The sequence below is a fragment of the Chelonoidis abingdonii genome, chromosome 20, assembly GCF_003597395.2.
Source record: "Chelonoidis abingdonii isolate Lonesome George chromosome 20, CheloAbing_2.0, whole genome shotgun sequence".
Classification (NCBI taxonomy): domain Eukaryota; kingdom Metazoa; phylum Chordata; order Testudines; family Testudinidae; genus Chelonoidis; species Chelonoidis abingdonii.
The window spans coordinates 14,383,596-14,405,324 of record NC_133788.1 but is presented as its reverse complement, the minus strand read 5'-3'; the positions used below and the strand labels follow the sequence as shown (position 1 = coordinate 14,405,324).

The 21,729-nt window shown below is 46.6% G+C and overlaps 1 protein-coding gene across 1 annotated transcript in view; it reads right to left on the bottom strand.

Moving 5' to 3' along the window:
* Window positions 1-2,827: 2,827 nt before the first annotated feature.
* Window positions 2,828-21,729, bottom strand: part of CCDC92B (coiled-coil domain containing 92B) — a 37,610-nt gene continuing 18,708 nt past the window's right edge. Inside the window, exons 2-3 of the mRNA XM_032779290.2 lie at window positions 20,214-20,261; window positions 2,828-3,970 (exon numbers count right to left, since the gene is read on the bottom strand). Coding sequence (XP_032635181.2) covers window positions 3,216-3,970; window positions 20,214-20,261 — 803 coding nt within the window. The 3' untranslated portion in view covers window positions 2,828-3,215. The remainder of the gene's footprint in view (window positions 3,971-20,213; window positions 20,262-21,729) is intronic.

Genomic DNA, 21,729 nt, shown 5'->3' with positions numbered 1-21,729 from the left:
TACTGGTAAATAGGGCTGGTCAATTAGGACCAGATTTTCGAAGAGGTTCCAAACGGGTTTTGGAAAAATGGAGTCTGCATTATTTCCCTGCAGACACCTATATTCACATGCAAATTGAGTGGCTAGCTGGATATGTGGGATGAAATCCAGGCCCTAATGAGGTCAATGGCAAAATTTCCATTGATTTTAATAGGTCTGGCATTTTAGCCCTGGTTACTAGATATTCACACATGCATACACAAACAGCCATGCCTGCAAAAAAAAAAAAATAAAACAAGGGTGCCCAGTTTTGTTGTGTTTGCAAATGTGTCCCTAAATAGCAAAACAGCAAGTGACTGGTTTGCTATTTGTAATATTTAATCTAGGCATGTATTTGTGCACTCGTAAGACACAATCAGAGCCACTAACTTAGCCACACTTCCTGTAGCCAATAGAAAGGAGGGTGTAGAGAAAAAAAAAAGCTAATTGGTTAGAACAGGTTGTCAAAAACCACATGGGTCAAAATCTTGCTCTCAGTTACTGCAGAGTAACAGAGAATCCTTCAAGGTGCCGAGCATCCACTGAAGTCCTAAAATCAGAATTTGGCCCTCTGTCTAATCTTCACAATAATTTTTCCTTCCTGTAATTGTTAAGCAGTTGCAAGATGCTAAAGGCACATCACAGATTTTGGAGCTTTATATTGGAGGCTAAAGCCTTAACCTTATTCATGCCTTTAGTTTTGAAGTTAGGTAGTGTTGAATGGATGGTGCTACCTCTTTGAAGTGACACACCTGAGGACCGAGGGGGCTTTTGAAAAGTACCAGAGATTCACTGAGGTCCAAGGATAACACCATAAGGGGGTCAGTGAGCAAACAAGAAGGCTCTAGCTTCTGAAGGGTCTTGATAATCAAGAAGTGACCATAGATGGTCCACAGGGCAGAGTAGGAGCCTCTGTGGATCTGGGGTTGTTCAAGCAGTAGAGTCAGAGGGACCATGGAAGATGACAGTAATTTCTGGAAGGACCAAGAGAAAAATCAGATGATCTCACCTCTTCAACAAAGGCCATTTTTAGACCCTTTGATCAGGGCTGGATTGACACCTTACGTGTCTCTAGGCACAGCATTTTCAGTGCCCTCCACCCCCCACCTACAGCTGATCTTCATGTTGCACACAGTTTTCGAGACCTAAGGTGTCCCTAGAACGACGACACCCCTAGGCATGTGTCTACTGTGCCTAATTGGAAATCTGGCCCTGCCTTTGGTTCTCGTTCTCTTGTTGCTTCTTTTTCCTTCTATACATTTTCATAGCCTAACAAAACCAACCAACCAAAAGATACTTCTGAATTTCATTTTGAAAATATAGCTTGTAAATAAATAGAAGATATATAGTACAATAGCAACAGATGTTCTAGGACATGTGTTATTGGACAACTTCTGAAGTAGGACCCCACTCACGGCTTTATGCCTCCCAGTGGACACAAATAGCTTAGCAACGCAACATCCACTGGTACATCTTAGTGTGCTTCAACAATCATAACCATCATGAACATAAGAACTCTTCAAAGGTGTGACCCAAAGCCCACCGAATCAATGGAAATCGTCCTATTAATGCTAATGGGGTTAGTGTGTGTGGTGGGGGTAATTTTGTAGTTAGGGCACTAGGCTGGGACTCAGAAGACCTGGGTTCCATTTCTGACTCAGCTTCACACTTCCTGGGTGAACTTGGATAAGTCACTTGATCTACCCTGTGCCTGGGATCTCCATCTGTTAAATGGGGATAAGAATAGCACTTCCATACCTCCCCAGGGAGTTGTGAGGATACAGTTCATTAATGACTAGAAGGTGCTCAGATACCATGGTATAGAGGACCATGCAAGTACGTAACTAGAAAGATGGGGCTCAAGCCCCAAAGAAGACAGATTTGTAGTTTCCTTATAACTTCCCTTCAGTATCACAGTAGAAACGAGTGGCTGGCTCTGCCACAAAATGTTTGCAATGTATGAGATCTCATCCTCAAGCAGCTTGTTGCTAATTTGGTTACTTAGTCTTCTGAGCAGGACTTCAGTGGAGAACCATTGCATGCTTAGTAACTTAACTCAAAAACAAAATCCTGGTGTCTAAGCAGCAGTAGTAACAGACACTGATTACTAGAGAACTCTGCCTGGAATGTGGAGTAACTAGGACACATTTAGAAAACCTGCTGTAATAACATGCAAAACAAAAGTATTGGCCAAGGTTCTCAAAAATGACTATTGACTTTGGGTGCCCACCTAGAGATAACTTAAAGGGGTCTGATTTTCAGATCAGCTTCTGAAAAATCAGACCCCTTTGAGATCTCTCATGCTAGGCACCCCAAAAAATGGAGGTGCCCAAAATCAAAGGTCATGTTTCAAAATCTTGTCCATTCAGTTTTGCATAATTATTAAAAAAGAAGGAATTTGGGTGAAAATATGTCTTTCAACATTGTTGAGTGACTATTTCAGACTCGATTGGCTTGGCTATGCTGTTTTTGCAGATGATTTAAAAATCCCTCTTAGACTAACTTGACCGATTGTCATTCAACTGCCGACATTCTCCAGAACCTGGAATACCTTATATTAGACATTTTGGGCCAAATTCATCCCTGTCCCAACTCCAGTGATGTCATGAAGTTAGAACCAAGGAAGAGTTTGGCGCATCCTGCCAATTGCCACATTCACCATCAGTGAATGGCTTTATGTGCAATTCTGCCATTCCCTATCCCCACCCTTGCCCCCCTCCACCGCTACCTAGTGCCAATGAAAATAAGAACAATTTTATCTAGAAGGAACAATGACAACAATAATGGTTAGAAATTTTAGTCTCAGAAATCTTAATTTTTACGAAAGGGACACTCTAGACAATTGTTAATAACCGTTCCCTCCACGCTCAAACCTTCTCTCCACGTTCCACATCTGTGCCCATCTTCTCTTGGAGTCAGCTCCAGAACAACATTCAAAATGCCCTCAGCACTGCTTGCCCTCCCGCTCCCCTGCACCACCATCCCTTGGGATAAGACAGCCATTCTATGGTCATCCTGAATGGAAATGTTAGACGAGCCAGATTGTTTCTAGCTCCTTGAGGGAATCCAAACTGAACCGTATTTTACTTCTTGATGGGATGGTGGGGAAGAAATCTTTGTAGGCCTCAGTCTCTTTTTTGGTATAGTCAAACTCATTTTCTGCATTTAGTAGCCACACTGTTCTGCTTTCTTTGTTTTTACTCCAAGCCTTTTGAATTCCTGGGGCTGGATCCATGCTGTTTGCCTTTCTCACCCTTCCAGGGCTTGGGTTTGGCTGAAGGCCTGATGCTTGTACCTTCCGCTTGCTCCTGGGAATGAAGACAAGAGGGTCTCGGCAGGCTGGAGCCTCCAGCTGCACTGTCACTCGGATCAGCCCCTGCTCTGTTAAGGGCCTGGGCTTTGGGCTCAAATTTCTGATGATGGGGAGCGTGGTGCCTTTTAGTGTATAAAAAAAGTGCTGGGTCGGGCATGGGGTCTGCCTCTTCGAAGCTGCTCATCCTCTCCCTCTGGAAGGAGTCTTTGATGACTCCCTTGCTATAGGAGCAGTCGGTCACCAACCTCCGAACGTGAGACTTGTGGATTCGTTTTTTGGGCCTCGTCTCACTGGAAGGCTGCGTGGGGAATGGTTTGTCCAGAGGCCTGTCAGAGGGGGGCTTGCCACCTTGCTGGGAGCCATGCAGTTTCTGTTTGGTGGCATGCAGCTGGAAGGAGAGATAAGCAGCAGCCTCCGTCTGCTTCTGCAGCTCCGTGTTAAGGACAGTCACCCGGTGGCTTCTTCTCTTCAGCTCCTCAAGGAATTTCCTCTCCTTGTTCCTGAGATTGCATCTCAGTGTGGACACCAGGGTCTCCTTATGTCTGAGCTCCTTCCTCAGCTCCAGATTATCCTTCTCCTTCTCATGCAGCTGGGCTTCCATGATCTTGCACTTCTCCTCCAGTTCCTGATCAATGTCATCTAAGGAGAACAGGACAATAATCAGTGTTCAAAATGACATCATTAGTTTGCAGTGAAATGAATTAGAAGGGCGGGGAAGGGTTGGACAGGATAGCTCAGGGGATATATGGAGCCTTTCAACAATTCCTGTAGATTGCATCCAAACTGAGGGACATAAACAAAAATTATCCAGGATATTGAAATGCTGTGAGTCCCATTCCCCTAGTGCAAATGACTCTTTTAAAACCTCCGTTTCATGATTCTTTATTCCATATGTAAATAATTGTCAGAAATAAAAGTAAGGGGATGCTAAACTTGTGTGGAACATAGATAACTCTGGCACTAAAGTAATAACATGTCCTTTGAAACAAGGACTATGTCCCTCACCCCTAATTTAAATGGAATCTTGACCCAAACACAGTATCCGTTTTCCACTTCTACTGTTCTCACTTAAATGTATCACATACACAGCTGACGCCAGAACCTTCAGTCCGATGATGGTATCTTATGAAGCAAGCCTGCTTGATATGCTGAATACAGTGATATTTTATGAACGGGAGACTTTATTCTTTGGCTGCAAAATTTAATCCTGCGCTTGTGTGTTCTCAGCGCTGACCTCGGAGCTGAGCCCTGCAATGGAGTTTATGGGTCAGGAGAAGAAGAGGAAAAAAAATACTGCAAAACAATCAGCTAAACGTATTAGAAGGTGTCATTGACCTCTTTCCAGATACTACACAACCTGATTAGAGAGTATGGAAGATGTTAATCCAGTATTACAGAGGAGCTAGGAGCATGATTGACTGAGAACCTGAGGAGGAAAAAATACATATAAAAACCCTCAGCTGTACAGAAATAATGTGCATTTTTTTGTTTTTCTGAAGGGACTTGTCCTTTGTATCCAGAGAGAGCGGGAGAAGCAGCTCTCCATGTCACTATAAACCTTCATGCTTCAAGGCACAAGCCAACTGCTAGCTGCTGTAAGGAAGACTCTTCCTCTCTGGGCAGGTTATTCCATAATTGTCCATTACTGAGATTCCTGCACCTTCCTTTGAAGCATCTGGTTCTGGGCACCGTCAGAAATGAGGCACCCTGACTAGCCGGACCATTGATCTGATCCACTGTGGAAATTCCTATGGTTCTATTAACCTTTCACTGATATGCTGTTTGGTGGTAGTTGTTTTGGGGCTTCTTTTTTTTTTGCATTCATGGTTATTTCCCATTATCTATGAAGGAACTGAAGATTTCCCCTCTATCCTCTTATTAATGAGGCTGGGATTTTCAAGGGAGTCTAAGAAACCTAACACTAAATATGATTTTGGTGCCTAAATCCCCTTGGTTCCCCTGAAAATCCCAGCCTTGGTGAACACGGCTGCTTTAGACACCCAGGCAGACCCTCACGGAACAGCCTTTGTTCAGTCTTGTTTTAAGCATCACCCTTGCAACATATCCGGCTGGCTCTCCATTCTCTTACACTCATTTTAGGCCAGTGAAGTTGATGTTGCATAGCTGCAAATGTGGAGCTTTTGACGCCAAAGAAGAGGAAGTCAGATTGTCACCGATCAAGATTCATAAAAAGGGCAGGATATTAAAGAAGAGAGAGCGAGAGAGCACTTTGTAATAAAAAACCCCTAAGAACCAACACACAGCAGTTGCTAAAAAATGTTAATGGTGTCTGCCAGTTGTCAGGCCGGAGACATGCTCAGAGTCTCTAGCAGAGGTAATGACATCATGTTCCTTTGTCTCAACTCGCCCTCAGTTACATTAATGATGGAGGGGTGAGGGAGAGGAGTATAAACACAGCTCACGAGCCAGTTTTTGCTCCTGAGGGTTGAACGGGTGCAATGGAAGGCAGAAATTAATCCACCCGTTGCAAACTCTGAGCCCTGATATTTTAAGGTTCGCCCAGTACCTGTGTACCCTTCTGAGCAGTGAACTTTTGCCGTTAGCAATGCCCAATAATATTGTTGGTAATTCGGTAGCAGCACTAGGATTTTTTTTCTTCTTGGCAGTTCTAGTCACAACATGAAGAGCCCTGTATCATTTTTCAAATCGCAAGCAGGAAGGGTGATCATCTGCTCTGGAGTTGAGCTGAGTGCACGCTGAAGAGAGAATTCTCTGGACGTTTGTCCCTGGCACTTTGCACTTGTGGCAAGTTCCAGGGAAACACCAGGCAGAACCCAGGTCTTTCCTTTCTCATCTCCACCCTCAAACAGGACTCCAGCAAGAATTACTGTAGAATCCAGACATTCTCAAAGCAGATGCTGCTCTGAGGTTCACACCCAAAATTTGACTCCTAAACCCATTTCACATCCACTCTGACTGGCTGCCTTCCAGTGAATTTGCCACTCCTATGTCAGCTCCTTTACTGATTCAAGCCAAACAGATTTACCAGTAGGGCACGGCTTGTTCTCTAGAGCATGCAGAGAAAAGAAAATGCAGCCTCAAACCTACCATCCTCCTGTATGACGAGGCAACAGCCAGGAATACCATTTCCAAAACAGGAGTAGGGCAAGGGAAAGAGGGTGGTTTAAGGCAGGCTTGTGATATAAGGCAGGACCTGCATAAACTTACTTTTACAGGTTACTACATTTGAGGATATAGAAGGCATCATTTCCCATCCCGTGCTTCCTGGTATAAATGATCCAGATCCATAAATGGCTATTCGCTGGAAAGCATTGGATAGGCTTTCAGAGGCCTTGGCTTTGCTGGAAGAACCTGGACCCAGGCTCACCTTTTCTCTGGCTTGTCTTTTTAGATTGTAAGACGTTTAGGGCAAGGTCTGTCTTTTCCTATGTGTTATCCAGCACCTGGCACAATAAACTTGTTTGCTTGGGACCGCTAAGTGCTACCATAATACAAATAATAAGTAGGATCTAGTCCCTAGGGTAAAGAGGGGGTGAGAAATCAGTATGTACAGTGCACTGCTGTCTGGAACAGCCTGTGGGCCTGGTCCTAGGGAGCAGGGAGGGCTGTGCCTACATATTGGTGCCCCCAGGTAGCTAAGTGGCTAACACAGCAGTGGAGGCAATAAAGTAAATAGGAAACCAAGCGGCAGGGGTAAGAGGAGCAGCAGCAGCCTCTTGGGAAGGGGAACGGCAAGAGAGGTCTAAGAAACTGATGTCCCCATTTGGGATCCTAGGTAGTTTTCTCACTTCCTCCAAAAACGTATCAGGCTGGCTCTGGTGGGCCGGCAGCTCTGTGTGAGAGGATGGTCAAACACTTGGGGTGGGGGAACAGGTCCATCCAGGGTATGCTAGGCTGGGAGGAAGAGTCTGCCCCAGAGAGGGGAACGGAGAAAGTTTTGGTGAGTCTGGACCCCTACGGAGGTTGTCTAATAGTCAGAGCAGTGGACTGAGACTATGGAGACCTGGGTCTATTGCTGGCTGCAATAGGAGCAAGCCACCTAGCCATGCCATGCCCCAGTTCTTAGCACTCACCTGCCTTTAATCTACCTCTGTATTCTGACCCCAGCTTCACCCTGCCTTCGCCGTCTGTTATTCATTTTGCTGGCTTTGCTCAGGTTAAATCTTTTTTGCTGCCACCTGGCATCCCCCCGCATAGCTGGTATTCTGTGACCTAGCCTGAGATCGCTCTGTGAAGGAAGCAGATGCAACCCTTCACCATATCCCCCAGCATTTCAAGTCACTAAAGTGGAACGCCATTGGGCACCGCAAATCCCTGTCGAGCCATCCCCACTGCAGCTGCTGGCCCCTGAGTCCACACCAGGATCAGCCCCTGATTTCCAGACCAGCTCGCCCCAGGGGTAGCATCCCTCCCCATCTCTGAGCTCCCCTCCCTAGCTCTGCCCTGGCTATGGTATGCACCATGCAGAACCTGGGTACCACTGAGTGGGGGGAATGTTCTACTTCAACCGGGGTGCAGGACTTGGGGGTCAAAGCAGGACGGTCCCACAAAGCCCGGGGCTGTTGGGAGGTGTCCCCTCTCTCCATTCCCCCCTCCCCCCGCATTAGGCACAGTCAACTCATTGCACAATATCTTTATTAAGGATGGTGAGAGCAGCCGTGGAGCTGCACACCCACCACACAAACACACAACAGACTCCCTCGTCTGTATTCCGATGAAAGATCAAAGTAAATAGCCACTGTGGTGTGCAGAGATTTACTCAACTAGCCCATTCTCCTTCGGAGTCTCTCCCCTAGTGTCCTGTCCAGTCAAGGTCTGATCCCTGCTATGGTGCACTCCAACCACCGGATGGAAGAACCCGCCCTGAAGTGACTGGATCCCTCAGCGTGACAAGCATCTGCTGAACACTGTGTGTTCTGCATGTAGTTAGCATTTCTCTCTGTGGCTGTTTGCTCACTGCACAGTCACCCCTGGTTAATAATGCGTAGCCTGTTTGCCTTCTTTCGGTTCCTGTCAGCAACTGACTGCTGGAGCCTGGAAGTGCTGACAGGACTTTTAAAACAGAGATGCTGGATGTAACAGCCAGCTTCTCAGCGGCTCCCACCCCAATATTCCCTTCCCACACTTCGTCCTGATGACTGACGGCTTCTCTGCCCGGCCTCCTCTGAGTCATGTCGGAGCTGCCCAAAAAACAGAGCCTGGCATTACAAGGAGAATGGGGAAGTCTGTGAAGCATATGGTCTAGCTAGCAGACTCAGCACGCCTCAGTGCCAGGCCCACAGTACTCAGTGGGGCTCCAGCTTCAGCCCCAGGCAGTAGGGTTTGGGCTTTGGCCTCAGCAAGTCTAATGCCAGCCCTGGCAACTCCATTAAAACGGGGTCACCACCCACTTTGGGGTCCCACCACCCACTTTGAGAACTGCTATGATAGATAGATCTGGCCCCTTTTGTGGCTATGGCCACATCCCCTTGTCTTCTCTGTGTTTCATTTTCCTACCCCTGTAGGTGGGGACAATGACATGTGGTGTATTGAAAACTGGTAAAATTAAAAGCTCTTCCTGGTCCTGCTTGCAGGCTAGAGGGCTGTATGGGAAAGTGTGTGATCTGGCTCCTCAGCACAGCAGTCAGTCTGCAGAGAGGTAGCCTAGAGCAAGGTGAGGTGAGTTATGCTGCTTTGCCTTAGGGAGCAGCCTGCTTTCTCTCTCTTTGCTTTTATTTTTTATGTGCTAAATTTCTGGATTTTAAGAAATAAAGTCGCATTATGTGGCAACCTTCCAGCAAGAGTATTGTATGTTTTTATCTTATTGCTCTGTGTGTATGCCATGATTATAACATGACACTTACTCAGCCAGCTCACAGAGGTGTGGTGATGAGGCTTCATTAGTTAATGGCTGAAAAGCAATTTGGATAATACTTTACATTTCTATAATTCCTTCTGCCTGGTGATCTCAGAGGGTTTTAAAACATTAATGAATGATGCTTCACAGCATCCTACTGAGGCAGAGAAATTATCGCTGTTTTACAGACGAGGAAGCTGAGGGACAGAGAGATGAAGCAATTGCCCAAGGTCATCAGGAAGTTTGTGGTGGAACCAAGAATATATCTCAGTTCCTTTGACACCCATTTAGCCACAGGACCATCTTTCCTTTGCAAAAATAAAACGCGACATAAGTGCTAAGTATGACCATTTTTATTGTGTGTGCATAAGTCCATTGTTAGGAAAAGGTCTTACTCCAACTCTTTGCATCACCTCAGAATACAAGAAAGGTAAGAGAGATTCAAAGACACAAGTGCTCTTATGCAGTGTATTAACTGTGGGTAGAACCTGGAAGGATCAGAACTGTGATTTGATTTGGAGAGGTATCCTGAAGGGCATATGCTCACCTGAACCTCTTAATGCTACAAAACTGGGAGGGAAAGTTCCTAAGAACAAGCTGTCTTGAGAATTATCCTGCCATTGCTGCTTCTGGTTGGTTCAAAAATGTCAGCATTTTTGCGGCAGGTGAGAACCTAACATGAGGAGAAAAACTGAATTACAATGATTAAGGGAGAGGTTGTCAAAAGAGCTCCTCTCTTGATTGGAATGAGACCCTAATCAAGATGGCAAAGGATGTAGAAAACGGTGTGTCTGTACAGCACCATGACACATTACAGCATTAAAGAAATGATCCAAACTCTCCCAGTGTTTTGGGTCATAGGGAGCTGCAGTTTCAGTTTAGGCTCATTTCAGATTCTAGCAATCACTCATGCTTTAAATATTAAGGTAGCCACACCATTCCAAATATCAATCAAGCCTTGTAGCTTAAAATGTGCTGTTCTTCCCCCCATGAACTCATTGCTCATGAAACTAACTCAAACCAGGCATAAGTGCAAGCTGTTGCTGGGCAAGCCTCCATCCACCAGCTCTGCCAGTGTAACTCACTCTTAGGGTGACCAGACAGCAAGTGTGAAAAATTGGGATGGAGTAGGGGTTAATAGGAGATATAAGAAAAAGACCCAAACATCGGGCCTGTCCCTATAAAATCGGGACATCTGGTCACCCTACTTGCTCTAAAAGGCCCCACTGTTCCAATGCTAGGCCTCTCTTGAGCAGGGATTGTGAATCACATGGTGGTTTAGAACACCCTGCCTATTTTCACATGGGGTTTGACCAGGATTTGAACCAGGGTCTCTAGAGGGGAAAGGTGAGTGTATTAGCTCCCTGTGCATCAGCCAGTCCTGGACAGAATTATCATGTGACTGTTTTCTTTTCAACACCAAACAGTCCTTTTACTAGTTCCCTGCTTGACAGAGGCACCATTAAGGGAAGACTTGATAATTAGCAGTTGTGTATTCACTGTGGAAGCTATGAAACAGGCACAGTTTGAACTATCGCTGATAATAGCAACAATCGTTATCCTGAGCTCCATTCCTTAAGCAACATTTGTGCAGAAAGATCCCAAAGCCAGGTGCAGATTGAGGGCTGGATTCAGCCCTCTGGGTGTTGGTAGTGCAGTATTCACCTCCTTTCCCACTGGGGCAGCTGCATCAGTACAGGGGAAGGTTGCTTTGTATGACCCCTGCCAGTGGTGGCATCCCGGGAGGTGTGTTAAATCAGTGCATCACCTCTGTGTTCAGACCCTGCCCGCTCCCTGCCTGGTTTGCCCATTTTGTAGGTTGTTCTGACTGTCTCTAGGGCATGGAGGGGGGAGGTAGAGCATGCAGCCTGTGCTACTGTGCCTCTCCCCACATCTAGGCAAACTTTCTGCCACTGGGGTTCTGCTTTCAAATCATAGAGCAACCAAGGGAATAAATTTGGCCAAGTCTATATAAAGAGAGCAACCATCTGCCACTTAAATGCAGCCACTTCTGGGGTGGAACTCAGCAGCGCTTGTACATGCAGCAATTGTGGACACATTGTTCGCGCACAGCAGTGCATGTGTTTGTTTTTGTGGCCCCAAAAGGTCCAACATTCAGTGTTATATCTACTGCAAAAGGCTATAGCCATGCTTACGGAAGTCACAATTTTGGAAAGCTGAAATGAGAAGGAAAAGAAACAAGAAGCAGCTTGCATGACCTTCACTTTCTCTCCCTAACTGCAAACTCGGCATCAATACAATGTATGATCCTGAGATGGAGCAGGTCTGCCTGAGGCACACGGCCACATAGAATGGTCCCATACCTGACAGAGAAAAATAGCCTGTATGAAGTTTTTTACAGGTATGGTAATAACTCATTATGGAGCCCAGTGCCGTTTTCCTTGCTCAGCAATACTGCAGCTGGCCTTTGCAAATGGTCATATACAGCGGGGTTTATTCAGGGAGATTTTACTTTGTTTTCTATAATGGGCTTCTGTTGAAAAGGGAACTTGCTAACACAGGTACTTTGTAATATGATACAGAATACATAGGGCGTGATCTTCAGCTAGCACCATTCGATCTGGTCTTTGTATCTACATCATCAGTTCAGGTCTCCTGGTGGGTCTGAATCTGATGGCTTCCTACACTGTCAGTGATCAGGTAAGGCTTGAACCAGTCTCTGCCATCTCTGTCTACCACATTGTTTGCCAGAATGGCTTCCTTTGTGCTTCTATAACTTAACTTGTTTACAAGGATAGGTTGTTGGCCTGTAGCTCAACCCCTCAACCTGGAGGTTCAGAAACCCGCATTAGGGAACAGACACTGCTTTTCATCTGATGCCTACCCTTTGACCTGGCCCTACCAGGGGTCAAAACTCCCACTGGCATATTTCTCATGGTCATTGCCTTCTCACTGCTTCAAGGGGTTGCGCCCAGGGAAGGCCACTCAGGTCAGAGGCAATCAAAATTGTTGCCACTTTTAGCCTAGGCGAGATAAAGCCTATCCCATCCTAAGCCTGCTGATTCCTTTCTTTAGATCTGGATGGTTTTTAGTATATTGTCTAAACATGACAGACAGGTGCATATCTAAGGGTGGTTGTCATGCACAAATATCTGAAGGAAGGAAACTCCAGTGAAGGAGAAGGTGACACAAAGAAGGGTGACTAGGAGTGCTGAGAAAGAGAGGACCATTTAGGCTGAATAGTGTGATGTTTTCTCCAATAGTGAAAATCTATTAACCTGTGGAATAGTCTTCAAAAGTAAGTTGGGGGAAGTCTCTTTGCTAGAGATATTTAAAACTGGGCTAGGCAAAGCATTAGATAATATACTGCAGGGAACAATCCTGATGGGTAGGTTGGTGGGTGGGTCTGTCTATCTCCATTGAGATACACATAATACAAACACTTAGTGAGAGACAGTCATTCCCCGAAGAGCTTATAGTCCAAATCAGTGGTCTCCAACATTTTTATGCCCAAGATAACTTTTTGAATTTAAGGGCAAGCCAGTATCTGCCCTGCCCATACCCTGAGGCCTCACCGCTTCCCTGAGGCCCTGCCCCTTCGCCAAAGCTCCACCCTGCTCACTTCATCCCCACTTGTCTCCGTCACTCGCTCTCCCCCACACTCACTCACTTTCACTGGGCTGAGGTAGGGGTTTGGGGTTTGGGAGGGGGTGCAGGCTGTGGGCTGGGGCCAAGGGGTTCGCAATGTCGGAGGGGGCTCTGGGCTGAGCCTGGAGCAAGGGGTTTGGGTGGAGGAGGGGATGAGGGGTGCAAGCTCTGGGAGGGATTTGGGTAGTGGAGGGGGATCTGGGTTGGGGCAGAGTGTTGGGGTGTTGGAGGGGGTACAGGGTGCTGGCTCCAGGAGGGGTGTCAGGGCTGGGGCTTGGGGTGCAGGAGACGGTGCGGGATGAAGAGGGGGTATGGGATGTTGGCTCTGGGAGGGGGCTCAGGGCTGTGGGTTTGGGTGCAGGAGGGGGTTCAGGGTACAGGAGGGAATATGGGGTACTGTGTCCAGGAGGGGGCTCAGGACTGGAGGTTGGGGTGTGGCCTCCCACTGGGCAGCACTTATCCCCAGTGGCTCCGGGTCAGCAGTGTAGCATGGCTGCTGCTAAGGCCCCTGAGGGAGGGGGCAGGGGGCATGTAGCTTCGCGCGCTCTCTCTCTGCAAGCACCGCCCCCACAGCTCCCGTTGGCCACAGCTCCCCGTTCCCAGCTAACAGGAGCTGCAGGGGCGGTGCCTGCAGACAGGAACAGCGCGCAGCCCCACTGCACCACCGGAAATCATGATCAACTGGGAGATCCTCTAGGATCCACCAGTCGATCGTGATCGACTGGTTGGTGACCACTGGTCTAAATAATAGACAAGACAGACAAAGGGTGGGAGAAAGGAAGGACAGCTCTTGGGGGGAAGGGACCATCTTTTTAATGTGGTTTTACTGTGCCTAGCACAGTGGGCCCTGGCCCATGTCTGGAGCTCCTAGGTGCTACCACAGTACAAATAGTAGTACTTTATAATTAATAATAATTATGATTATCCCATTTTACTGATGGGGAAGTGAGACACAGGAAGACCTCAGGCTAGATTCTGTGCTGCACCTCTCATGGTGCATGGCCCAGAAGGCCCCACCCAAGAGGAGTGAAGGCAAAGGTGACTTAATTTATAGCTGGATGCCCTGCAGCCCAGAATAGCTGTCCTGCCAAGGACTCCTACCACTCCCCCTCCCTGGCAGGTGTGGACCATGGCAACATGTGAGACAAAGCCTGAGTGTCCACCTGCCCTGCCTATGAGCTGCTAACCCTCCCTGATCCCTAGCTGATTTCATTGCAAAACCCAGAAGGCAACCACTTTCTTGAGAAACTGGCCAGTTGTCGAAGGGCTACTTCTCAATCTGTGCTGGTAAATATGCACGGGCTTATTTAAATCGTTTATAATCAATAACTGCCTTTATGGCCTCCTCTCTTCAGTGTCTGCTGTGGAGAAAAAATGCTTTATAATGAGATATTAAGGGAGGTAGTTGCAGCTGGTAATTATTACATAAATGGATTTGAAGAGCAATTATTTGATGGCATCTTAATGTGGGTTGTTGCTCCATAAATATAGTGAATGGGATCTTGCTGCTCACAAGCAGTTGAAGTGCTGGAAGTGAGGAAGAGCTGTGTGGGTGGTAATCAAGGAAATTAGGTACCCCAAGTCAGCACACTCGGTGAGTCAGCCACCCGATTGCACCTACTAGGCAGCAAAACAGATCTGACGATGTACATTTGCTTCCAAGAATCCTGTGGAGGCAGCAGCCCCATCTGACTGCTCTTGTCTGCCCCATGTCAGGTATTTGAGCATTAAGGAGTCATTTGAGTGTGACAGGGGAGCTCCGTCAGTATTCCTTTGCAGGGAGGACATGTGTAATCTGTTTAGCCTGGATTGCGCTGACAGTCAAATGCCAGCTATTGATGGGAGTGGCTGGCTCGGTTTAGCAGTTTTGTTCCTCCCACTGGGAAACTGAAACTTTGGAGAAGGACTCAGGAGAGGAAAGGGGCTGGGTTTACGAATTCAAGGAGCAACAGTCCTGGTGACGATGAAAAGCCTTTAAATTCTGCAGTTAAGAGGCACAAGGAGAATTAGCATTCTGGAAATGCAATGCAGGAAGTGGGACTTGCACTCAACCCGCTGTATCCCCATCCTCCACTCAGCAAACTTGGGAATGTTCAGATCTGCAGCTAAACTTTGCACCCGGGGCCCACCTCTGAAGAGTGGCCCTGCCTGATTTCCCTGGATACGGAGTCCCTCTACTGAGGATGATGGGAGCTGAGAGCCCTTAGCACCTTGCAAAAGCCTCTCATATGTGCATATCAGCACTTCCTAATGTTTATGGCCATCTGTACTGTCTTTCCAGAGATGCTGAGCAAACCCAACACCTGATTGAAGTCAGTCCCCTTCAAGAATCAGGCCCCGAGCTCTCGTGTGTGTCAGCCGACATCCACCTGCCTTCTGTTCAGTTTTGTGGGCTCTCATTCGCGGAGAATTGTAGGTTGCATCAAAGCCCCATATTGCAGCATTTTTTGCTTTTTCTCAAGCAGCAAGCACCCAAGGGAGATTGGGACTGCCCAGGTGCTTTAGAGGGTTGGAATGAATAGCAACGAATGGGAGTGGGAGAAGGGAGTCCAGCAGAGTAGCTTATCATTAAGAGGCAGAGAAAGTGGCAGACCTCTTAAGTTTAGCAGTACCAAGTGCCACTGGTGACAATACCTGAATCTGCATCCACACCGGGCTTAGTCAGTCCCTGCCTTTCCGAGAACAGAGAGTAACAGTAGAGCCACAGGTCTCAAAGCGCTTCCCAAGGGGGGGGGCAAGTTTCATTATCCCCATTTTATAGATGGGGAAACTGCAGCTCAGGGAGGTCAAATGATTTGCCCCAGGTCACCCAGTGGGTCAAAACTGGGAGCAGAACCCTGCTCCCAGGACTCCCCCCACTGTGCTCCATGCACAGGAAAAAGCATGGTTCTTGCAGGGCCGTTGCTGCTGTCATGGGCTGAAAGGGAAAAAAGAGCTGGAGGCGTGTGGGGGTTTTGTGGGTGATGCAGTTTCGCTCAGTGAGCTCAGGGCATGGCAAGAGGATTAAAGCCCTTGGACTCAGCCAGTTCCATCACCTGGATGGTCCCTCTGCATTCCATTCGCCTTATAATTCCTGCTCCAGTCCACGCCCAGAGCTCTGCCCTACGCTGGCACCTCGCCTTTGGCCAGGAGGCAGGGCGAGTGCCGCTGCCGACTGCCAAAGCCGGTGGCACGCTGCCACACCAGGGCTGACTTGCTGCAGGTGATAAAGATCTGGGCCCCCTTCTTCCTCCCTATTCTGACTCCATGTTTCCCAGTCCCCCCCATCTTTCCCTTCCTCTCCTCCCTATCCATCACACCTTGCTTCCCAACTCCCTCTCCCCTCCTTCCCTCTCCATCTCTCCTTCCCTCCCTCCCCATGTCTGATATACCAAAACCCTGCCCTGATTCACATCCTGGGTCATGGCGCCGACTCCCCGGTAGGATTGAGCCCATTGTGCTTCCTCTCAGTGAGTTTTGTGTGGCAGGCTCAAGATGCTTCATCTCTGCCCGCTGGCCCCCTCACTCCGGGACAGGCGGATGTGATGCCTGGCTTGGCTGTCTGAATAGGGGCTCCCCAGCTAACTCGCTTTGCCTTGCTGCCCAGCCCTGCACAATGTGGTGTGATTAATTGGACAGAGCCAGGCGCTGAAAACAGCGCAGAGGACTGAGAGCTCCAGATTTCTTTCTGTCTCTTATCACCCATGACTTGGATGAGTTGGGCTCTGGCCCCGCCCTGCTGCTGGGCTCGCTGGGGAGAGCCACGGCATGAATGGGAAGGCACAGTGTGTTGGGACTGGGTCCAAAGCCCACACCAAGGCATCTCTTGTTTCAGATTCACCCCACAAGGGATAAAAGGAGGTATACTGCTCACATAGTGCCCCCTGCTGGTCAGATGGTGTCTGAGACTGAGGCAGCCTCCCTGGCCAATTGCACCTCTCAGTGAGTGGATGTCAAGAGCAGAGCTATTCAAGAGGAGGGGAAAGGAGTCAGAAAGGGGGAGGGATGGAGGACAAAAAGATAAGGACAAAAATATATTGAAAGTCTTTCCTCAGAGTGGGATTCAAGAGTCTGAAATCAGATCCTTGCCATTCTTTATACTGTAGAAAAATACAGCTACTGTAGGACTCTTTGTGTGTGTGCATCTAATGGGCACGAGGTCTTTCCTTCTTTCTTTCTTATCTTGTTTTTATCGTATCTGTCTGCCTATCTGGGCTGGCTGCCTGCCTGTTACTTGTGTCATATATGCAGTCTGTCTGCCTGCCTATCACACTTCACTGTGGTATCTCCTCTCCCACAGGTCACATTGTGCTGCCTGGTGCTTTGTGCAGAGTAGACAGAGAAAAACCCGAGGGAGATAACTGCCCTGCATGTTCAGGGGAGACCTTTGGAGAGCGGAGTGGAGTTTGGACTCTGTGACCCATACAGTCCTTGGCCTCTTCGCTGACCCCGCCAACTGGGGGCCAATTAGGGATCACTGCAGTGGGGGGTTTGTAGTGGATTTGACCAAGACCTATCAACCTCATTTCACACAGATCACTCAACAGACACCAGACTAACTTTCTGGTCCCTTCTGGCCTAGGGTGCATTCAGACCAGCAACCCACATTCTGCAATCTGCAGTCCCTTACCAACTACCCCCAGCATCAGCCTGGAAGGGATTCTGCTGCACAATACCAGCGGGGATGGGAGAGTACATAAGGAGGTGGAGACATTGGGTGCATGTTTGTGGGAGAATAGCTGCAGTTATTCCATCTGCACCAACATAAAAAGGCTACAACCAAAGAACAATGTCAAGAGGAGGAGAGGAATGAAGAGACACTTGCAGATAATAAGCCAGCAGATTCAATCAAAATCCAAGACTTTACTTAAGTGGCTGCTCCTTCATGCCATGCGCATTCCCAGATTTTCTCTGAGTCCTTTGACTGGCCACCCTCCCACTGCCCGAAGTAAATTTCTAGAGTGGGTGAGCCAGTTTTAAAAAACTTATTTATTCCCTTGGAAATCAGGCAGGAGAAATTATTCCAGCTTTAAACAGAGCTTGGGTCCAATTCTCAGCACTTCGACATGTCTGTAGACGTTCATCATAGCTCTTTGTCAATATTAACTTGTCGAAGGCAAATATCGTTATATGTATTTTACTCAGGGATAAACAGACATATGGAGGGATTAAAGGTCTTATCCTGGACCAGTGAAATCAATAGGAGTTTGGGCATCAAATTTCAGGGGGAGATGGATCAGGCTGTAAGGCTAGAATTTTCAAAAGAGCTCAGCACACTAGGAATACATTAGGTGCTGCTAAGGCAGGGGTAGGCAACCTATAGCATGTGTGCAGAAGGCGGCACGCGAGCTGATTTTCAGTGACACTCACACTGCCCAGATCCTGGCCACCGATCCAGAGGACTCTGCATTTTAATTTAATTTTAAATGAAGCTTCTTAAATATTTTAAAAACCTTATTTACTTTACATACAACAATATTTTAGTTATAGATTATAGACTTGTAGAAAGAGACCTTCTAAAAACGTTAAAATGTATTACTGGCATGTGAAACTTTAAATTAGAGTGAATAAATGAAGACTTGGCACCCCACTTAGCTGAACCCTGTGCTAAAGTCTTTTGAAAATCTGGGCAAAAATTGCACAGTGTAAACTGCGGATGCTAGACACTTTTGAAAATCTGGCCCTTACTTAGGTGCCCAGATGGAAGATGAGCTCTTACGAAAATCTGCCTTCACTTGTGGATGCTGAACATTTGAAAATCTGGCCCTGAGCTCTTTTGAAAATTTGCCCCCACACGACTTGCCCCACCTAGTGTAGTAAGTGAATAGTAGACCTAAAACTGGAAACAGAAAACAGGAGTCTTTCCTAGTGCCCAGACCACTGTTCTGACCACTGGAGAGCACTTCCTATTTTAAGAAGGGTTATTAAGACTGAAATGTCCTTTAGCAGTAATCACATGACTGAATTATTTTATGTGTATAATCCCCGTTCTGATCCACAGAAGCTGTCACTCACTGACCCTTCCCTAGGCTTCTTCACATCAGAGCCCTCGTCAGGAAGAGAGAGGCATGTGGCTTCATTAGTCAGATAATATAGACTCATCCCGGTTATTTCAGAAATACATTTTTAATGGCAGATTTTAAAAAAAACCTGCTTCTCCATCTTTGCTGCTATTGGTCACAAAAGCCTTTGATAATGTCCGCCTTCGAATGGAGACCTGGAAGGGTTCTTCTCAGAGCCCTTGGGCAAGGGACAATGCTGTTCCAACTCCACCTGCACACGTGATTTGGTGCATGTGCTGCAGTTTGGAAGAGTAATTGTGTGAACATGGAATCAATAGATCTGCAACCCTCAGTTGGACAGGATGGCTTCTGAATAGTTTAGCAGCTCAGCTTCAGCCAAGGTGGGTAGTGACTGGAGGTGGGTGACGTTTTTCACACAAAAGGATTTTTTTTGTCGAAAAATGGGCCTGTTTGGGAAAATGGTCTTGAAATTTTCGGTTTTTCCAGAAATTTGTCATTATATTGTTTTTTGACATTTTTATTAGAATTTTTTGTACTCGATGTGATTTTCAGGAAAGGATTTTGGTATTTGAGCACTAAAGAGTCATTCAGGTGTGATATGGGAGCTCTGTCAGTATTCCCTTGCAAGGAGGACATGTGTAAAATAGTTTAAAATGTTCACTGAATATGTTGCCAAAATGGATCTATTTTGAACAAAAATAGAAGCAACCTTGGCATTTTGAAATGGTTAGCAAAACTGTTTTTCTGCTTTTTGACCAGCTGTAATCAGGACTGAAAGTTATTGATGTCTGATGAGTGGCTGGTGGCCTGCATGGGTTTGATAATCTTAGATCACTTCCATATGGACAGGGGTCTACATTACAAAATCATCCTCCCAAATAGAAGCAGTTAGCTGTCTCAGCAGTGAAGCCAAATGAACATATGATTAGATAAACCATATATACCTACAACATTTTGAGGATCTGCATCTACATCCCTGATCCAATAGCTCCAAAAAACCAGGTCTCTATGCACTGAGTTGAAAGATTACACCCTTAGCTGGTAGCAGTAACAGTTCCTTTGTTCCTTCTACAGACCAGCCGCTAGAGAAAAACACTTAAGAGTCACAAAGCTAGTGTATTACACTCCAACCCCTAATATTAACCTCTCCAGGTTATGGTTGAATCTTGTTGTTGGGCAGTGTGTGGATGCTTGAAATGTTCTTTCCTATATAGGATGTCTGGGTTGGAAGGGACCTTAGGAGGTCATCCAGTCCAACCCCCTGCTCAAAGCAAGACCAATCCCTAGACAGATTTTTGCCCCAGATCCCTAAATGGCCCTCTTAAGGATTGAACTCACAACCCTGGGTTTAGTAGTCCAATACTCAAACCACTGAGCTATCCCTCCCATCAGCCTTGTTGTTCTTGGCCCATCTGTCAAATCCCAAATCACTTGGAAAAGCTTTTGCTCTTACCTTGCTGGTGAGTTTCCAGTTCCTTTGTCTCAAGGTCATGGGTCAGATCTAGAAGACAAATCAAACAGCCATCAAAAGAAAATGTATCATTCTGGCAAACTCTGCTCTTCGCATTTACTCATCATCACGTTTAATGCTTTAAAAAGTAGGTTGCTGGATGGCTTGTAATTTATAATGGCTCTTGATGGTCTTTCTTAGACTGAGCCCAAACCGTCATGATAAATGTTTCTGTCTCAGAGAATTCAGTGACATGCTGATGTGGAAATAGATATTTCTTGCTAGATGGAGAGTATTAGTATATTATCAAGCAGCCATGTAGCTTTTACATTCTGAATGACAAGTCTCCTCCATGTGTAACCAACATAATAATTACAGATGCTGCCCCATCAGCTGCAGTGATGGAGCAACCTGTTATTGTTTAACTTGGCAATGCCTCTTTTTAAAAACAGAGTCGCTGGAGCATTCAGTTGAACCATTGTAGGTGCTTATTTAAGCCAGGACAAAGAGCAGAGCAGTTAAGTGAAAACAGAGCAGAGTGTAAACTGCCTACTGAAATATCTCATAATTTACTCTGACTGAATCGTTCTGTCTGTCTATCTCTTGCTCTGCATGTTCTGAAAGCAGAGCACTCTTGTCTCCTGTCCTGGGGACTGGAATAAGGATGTTGTCAGTACTCTTCTGGCATTGTCCAGCTTTTAAAACCTGTCACCCAAGGTAGCTTGGATAGTATATGTGACATCTACTGGAGAGTTAAGCATCAAAGTTCTCAGCCACTGGACTTCCATTCTGATGATGAAATGTTTGTAAGTGAATATTCATATGTATGGTCACCATCATGGGCTGTCACCAGGGTGGGGTTGCAGTTAAGACCCCCAGCACTAAACGTATAACCCTCTACTAGTTGAGATTAAGGAAAGGCCCTGATCCTCAAAAGTATAACTTCTTTAGCTGGTAGTTGTACTAGCCTCACACCTGCTATGGATCACCCATTGGAAGGGTGTGTGAAACACAAAATGAACAGTGAATTTCACTTCCTGGCTGCGATGGCTGCATTCTGAAGTGGCCTCTGAAATGCAGAGAGCTCTTCTGCTTGTGTGCTTGAATTAAACTGTCTTCACAAAGCAGCTGCTAACCAGTTTGCTTCTGGACTCTTACCCTTTGCTCTGAAAACAACATGCATATCCTCAACCCATGCTCCTGGCTTATCTTTCATATTACAAAGATATATACATATAGTGAACATACGATGTGCTTTTTGTGTTTACGTTACTGAAATCCCATGATTGAATATAGAAAAGATATTTTGCAATCACAAAAGGCTGCCAGATATTCAGAGCTGCATGCTACAGACATTATGATAATAATCTAACAGTTATCTATGGAGCCGAGCCCCGATCCCACTTGCATCCATGCTGAGGGTAGCAGGATCAGGCCCATTATGTGAGGCTGATATATAACAGTAAACTCAAGAGATGAATAAAAGCCTCTGAGAGTTTGTTTCACGGCATTTTTAAAT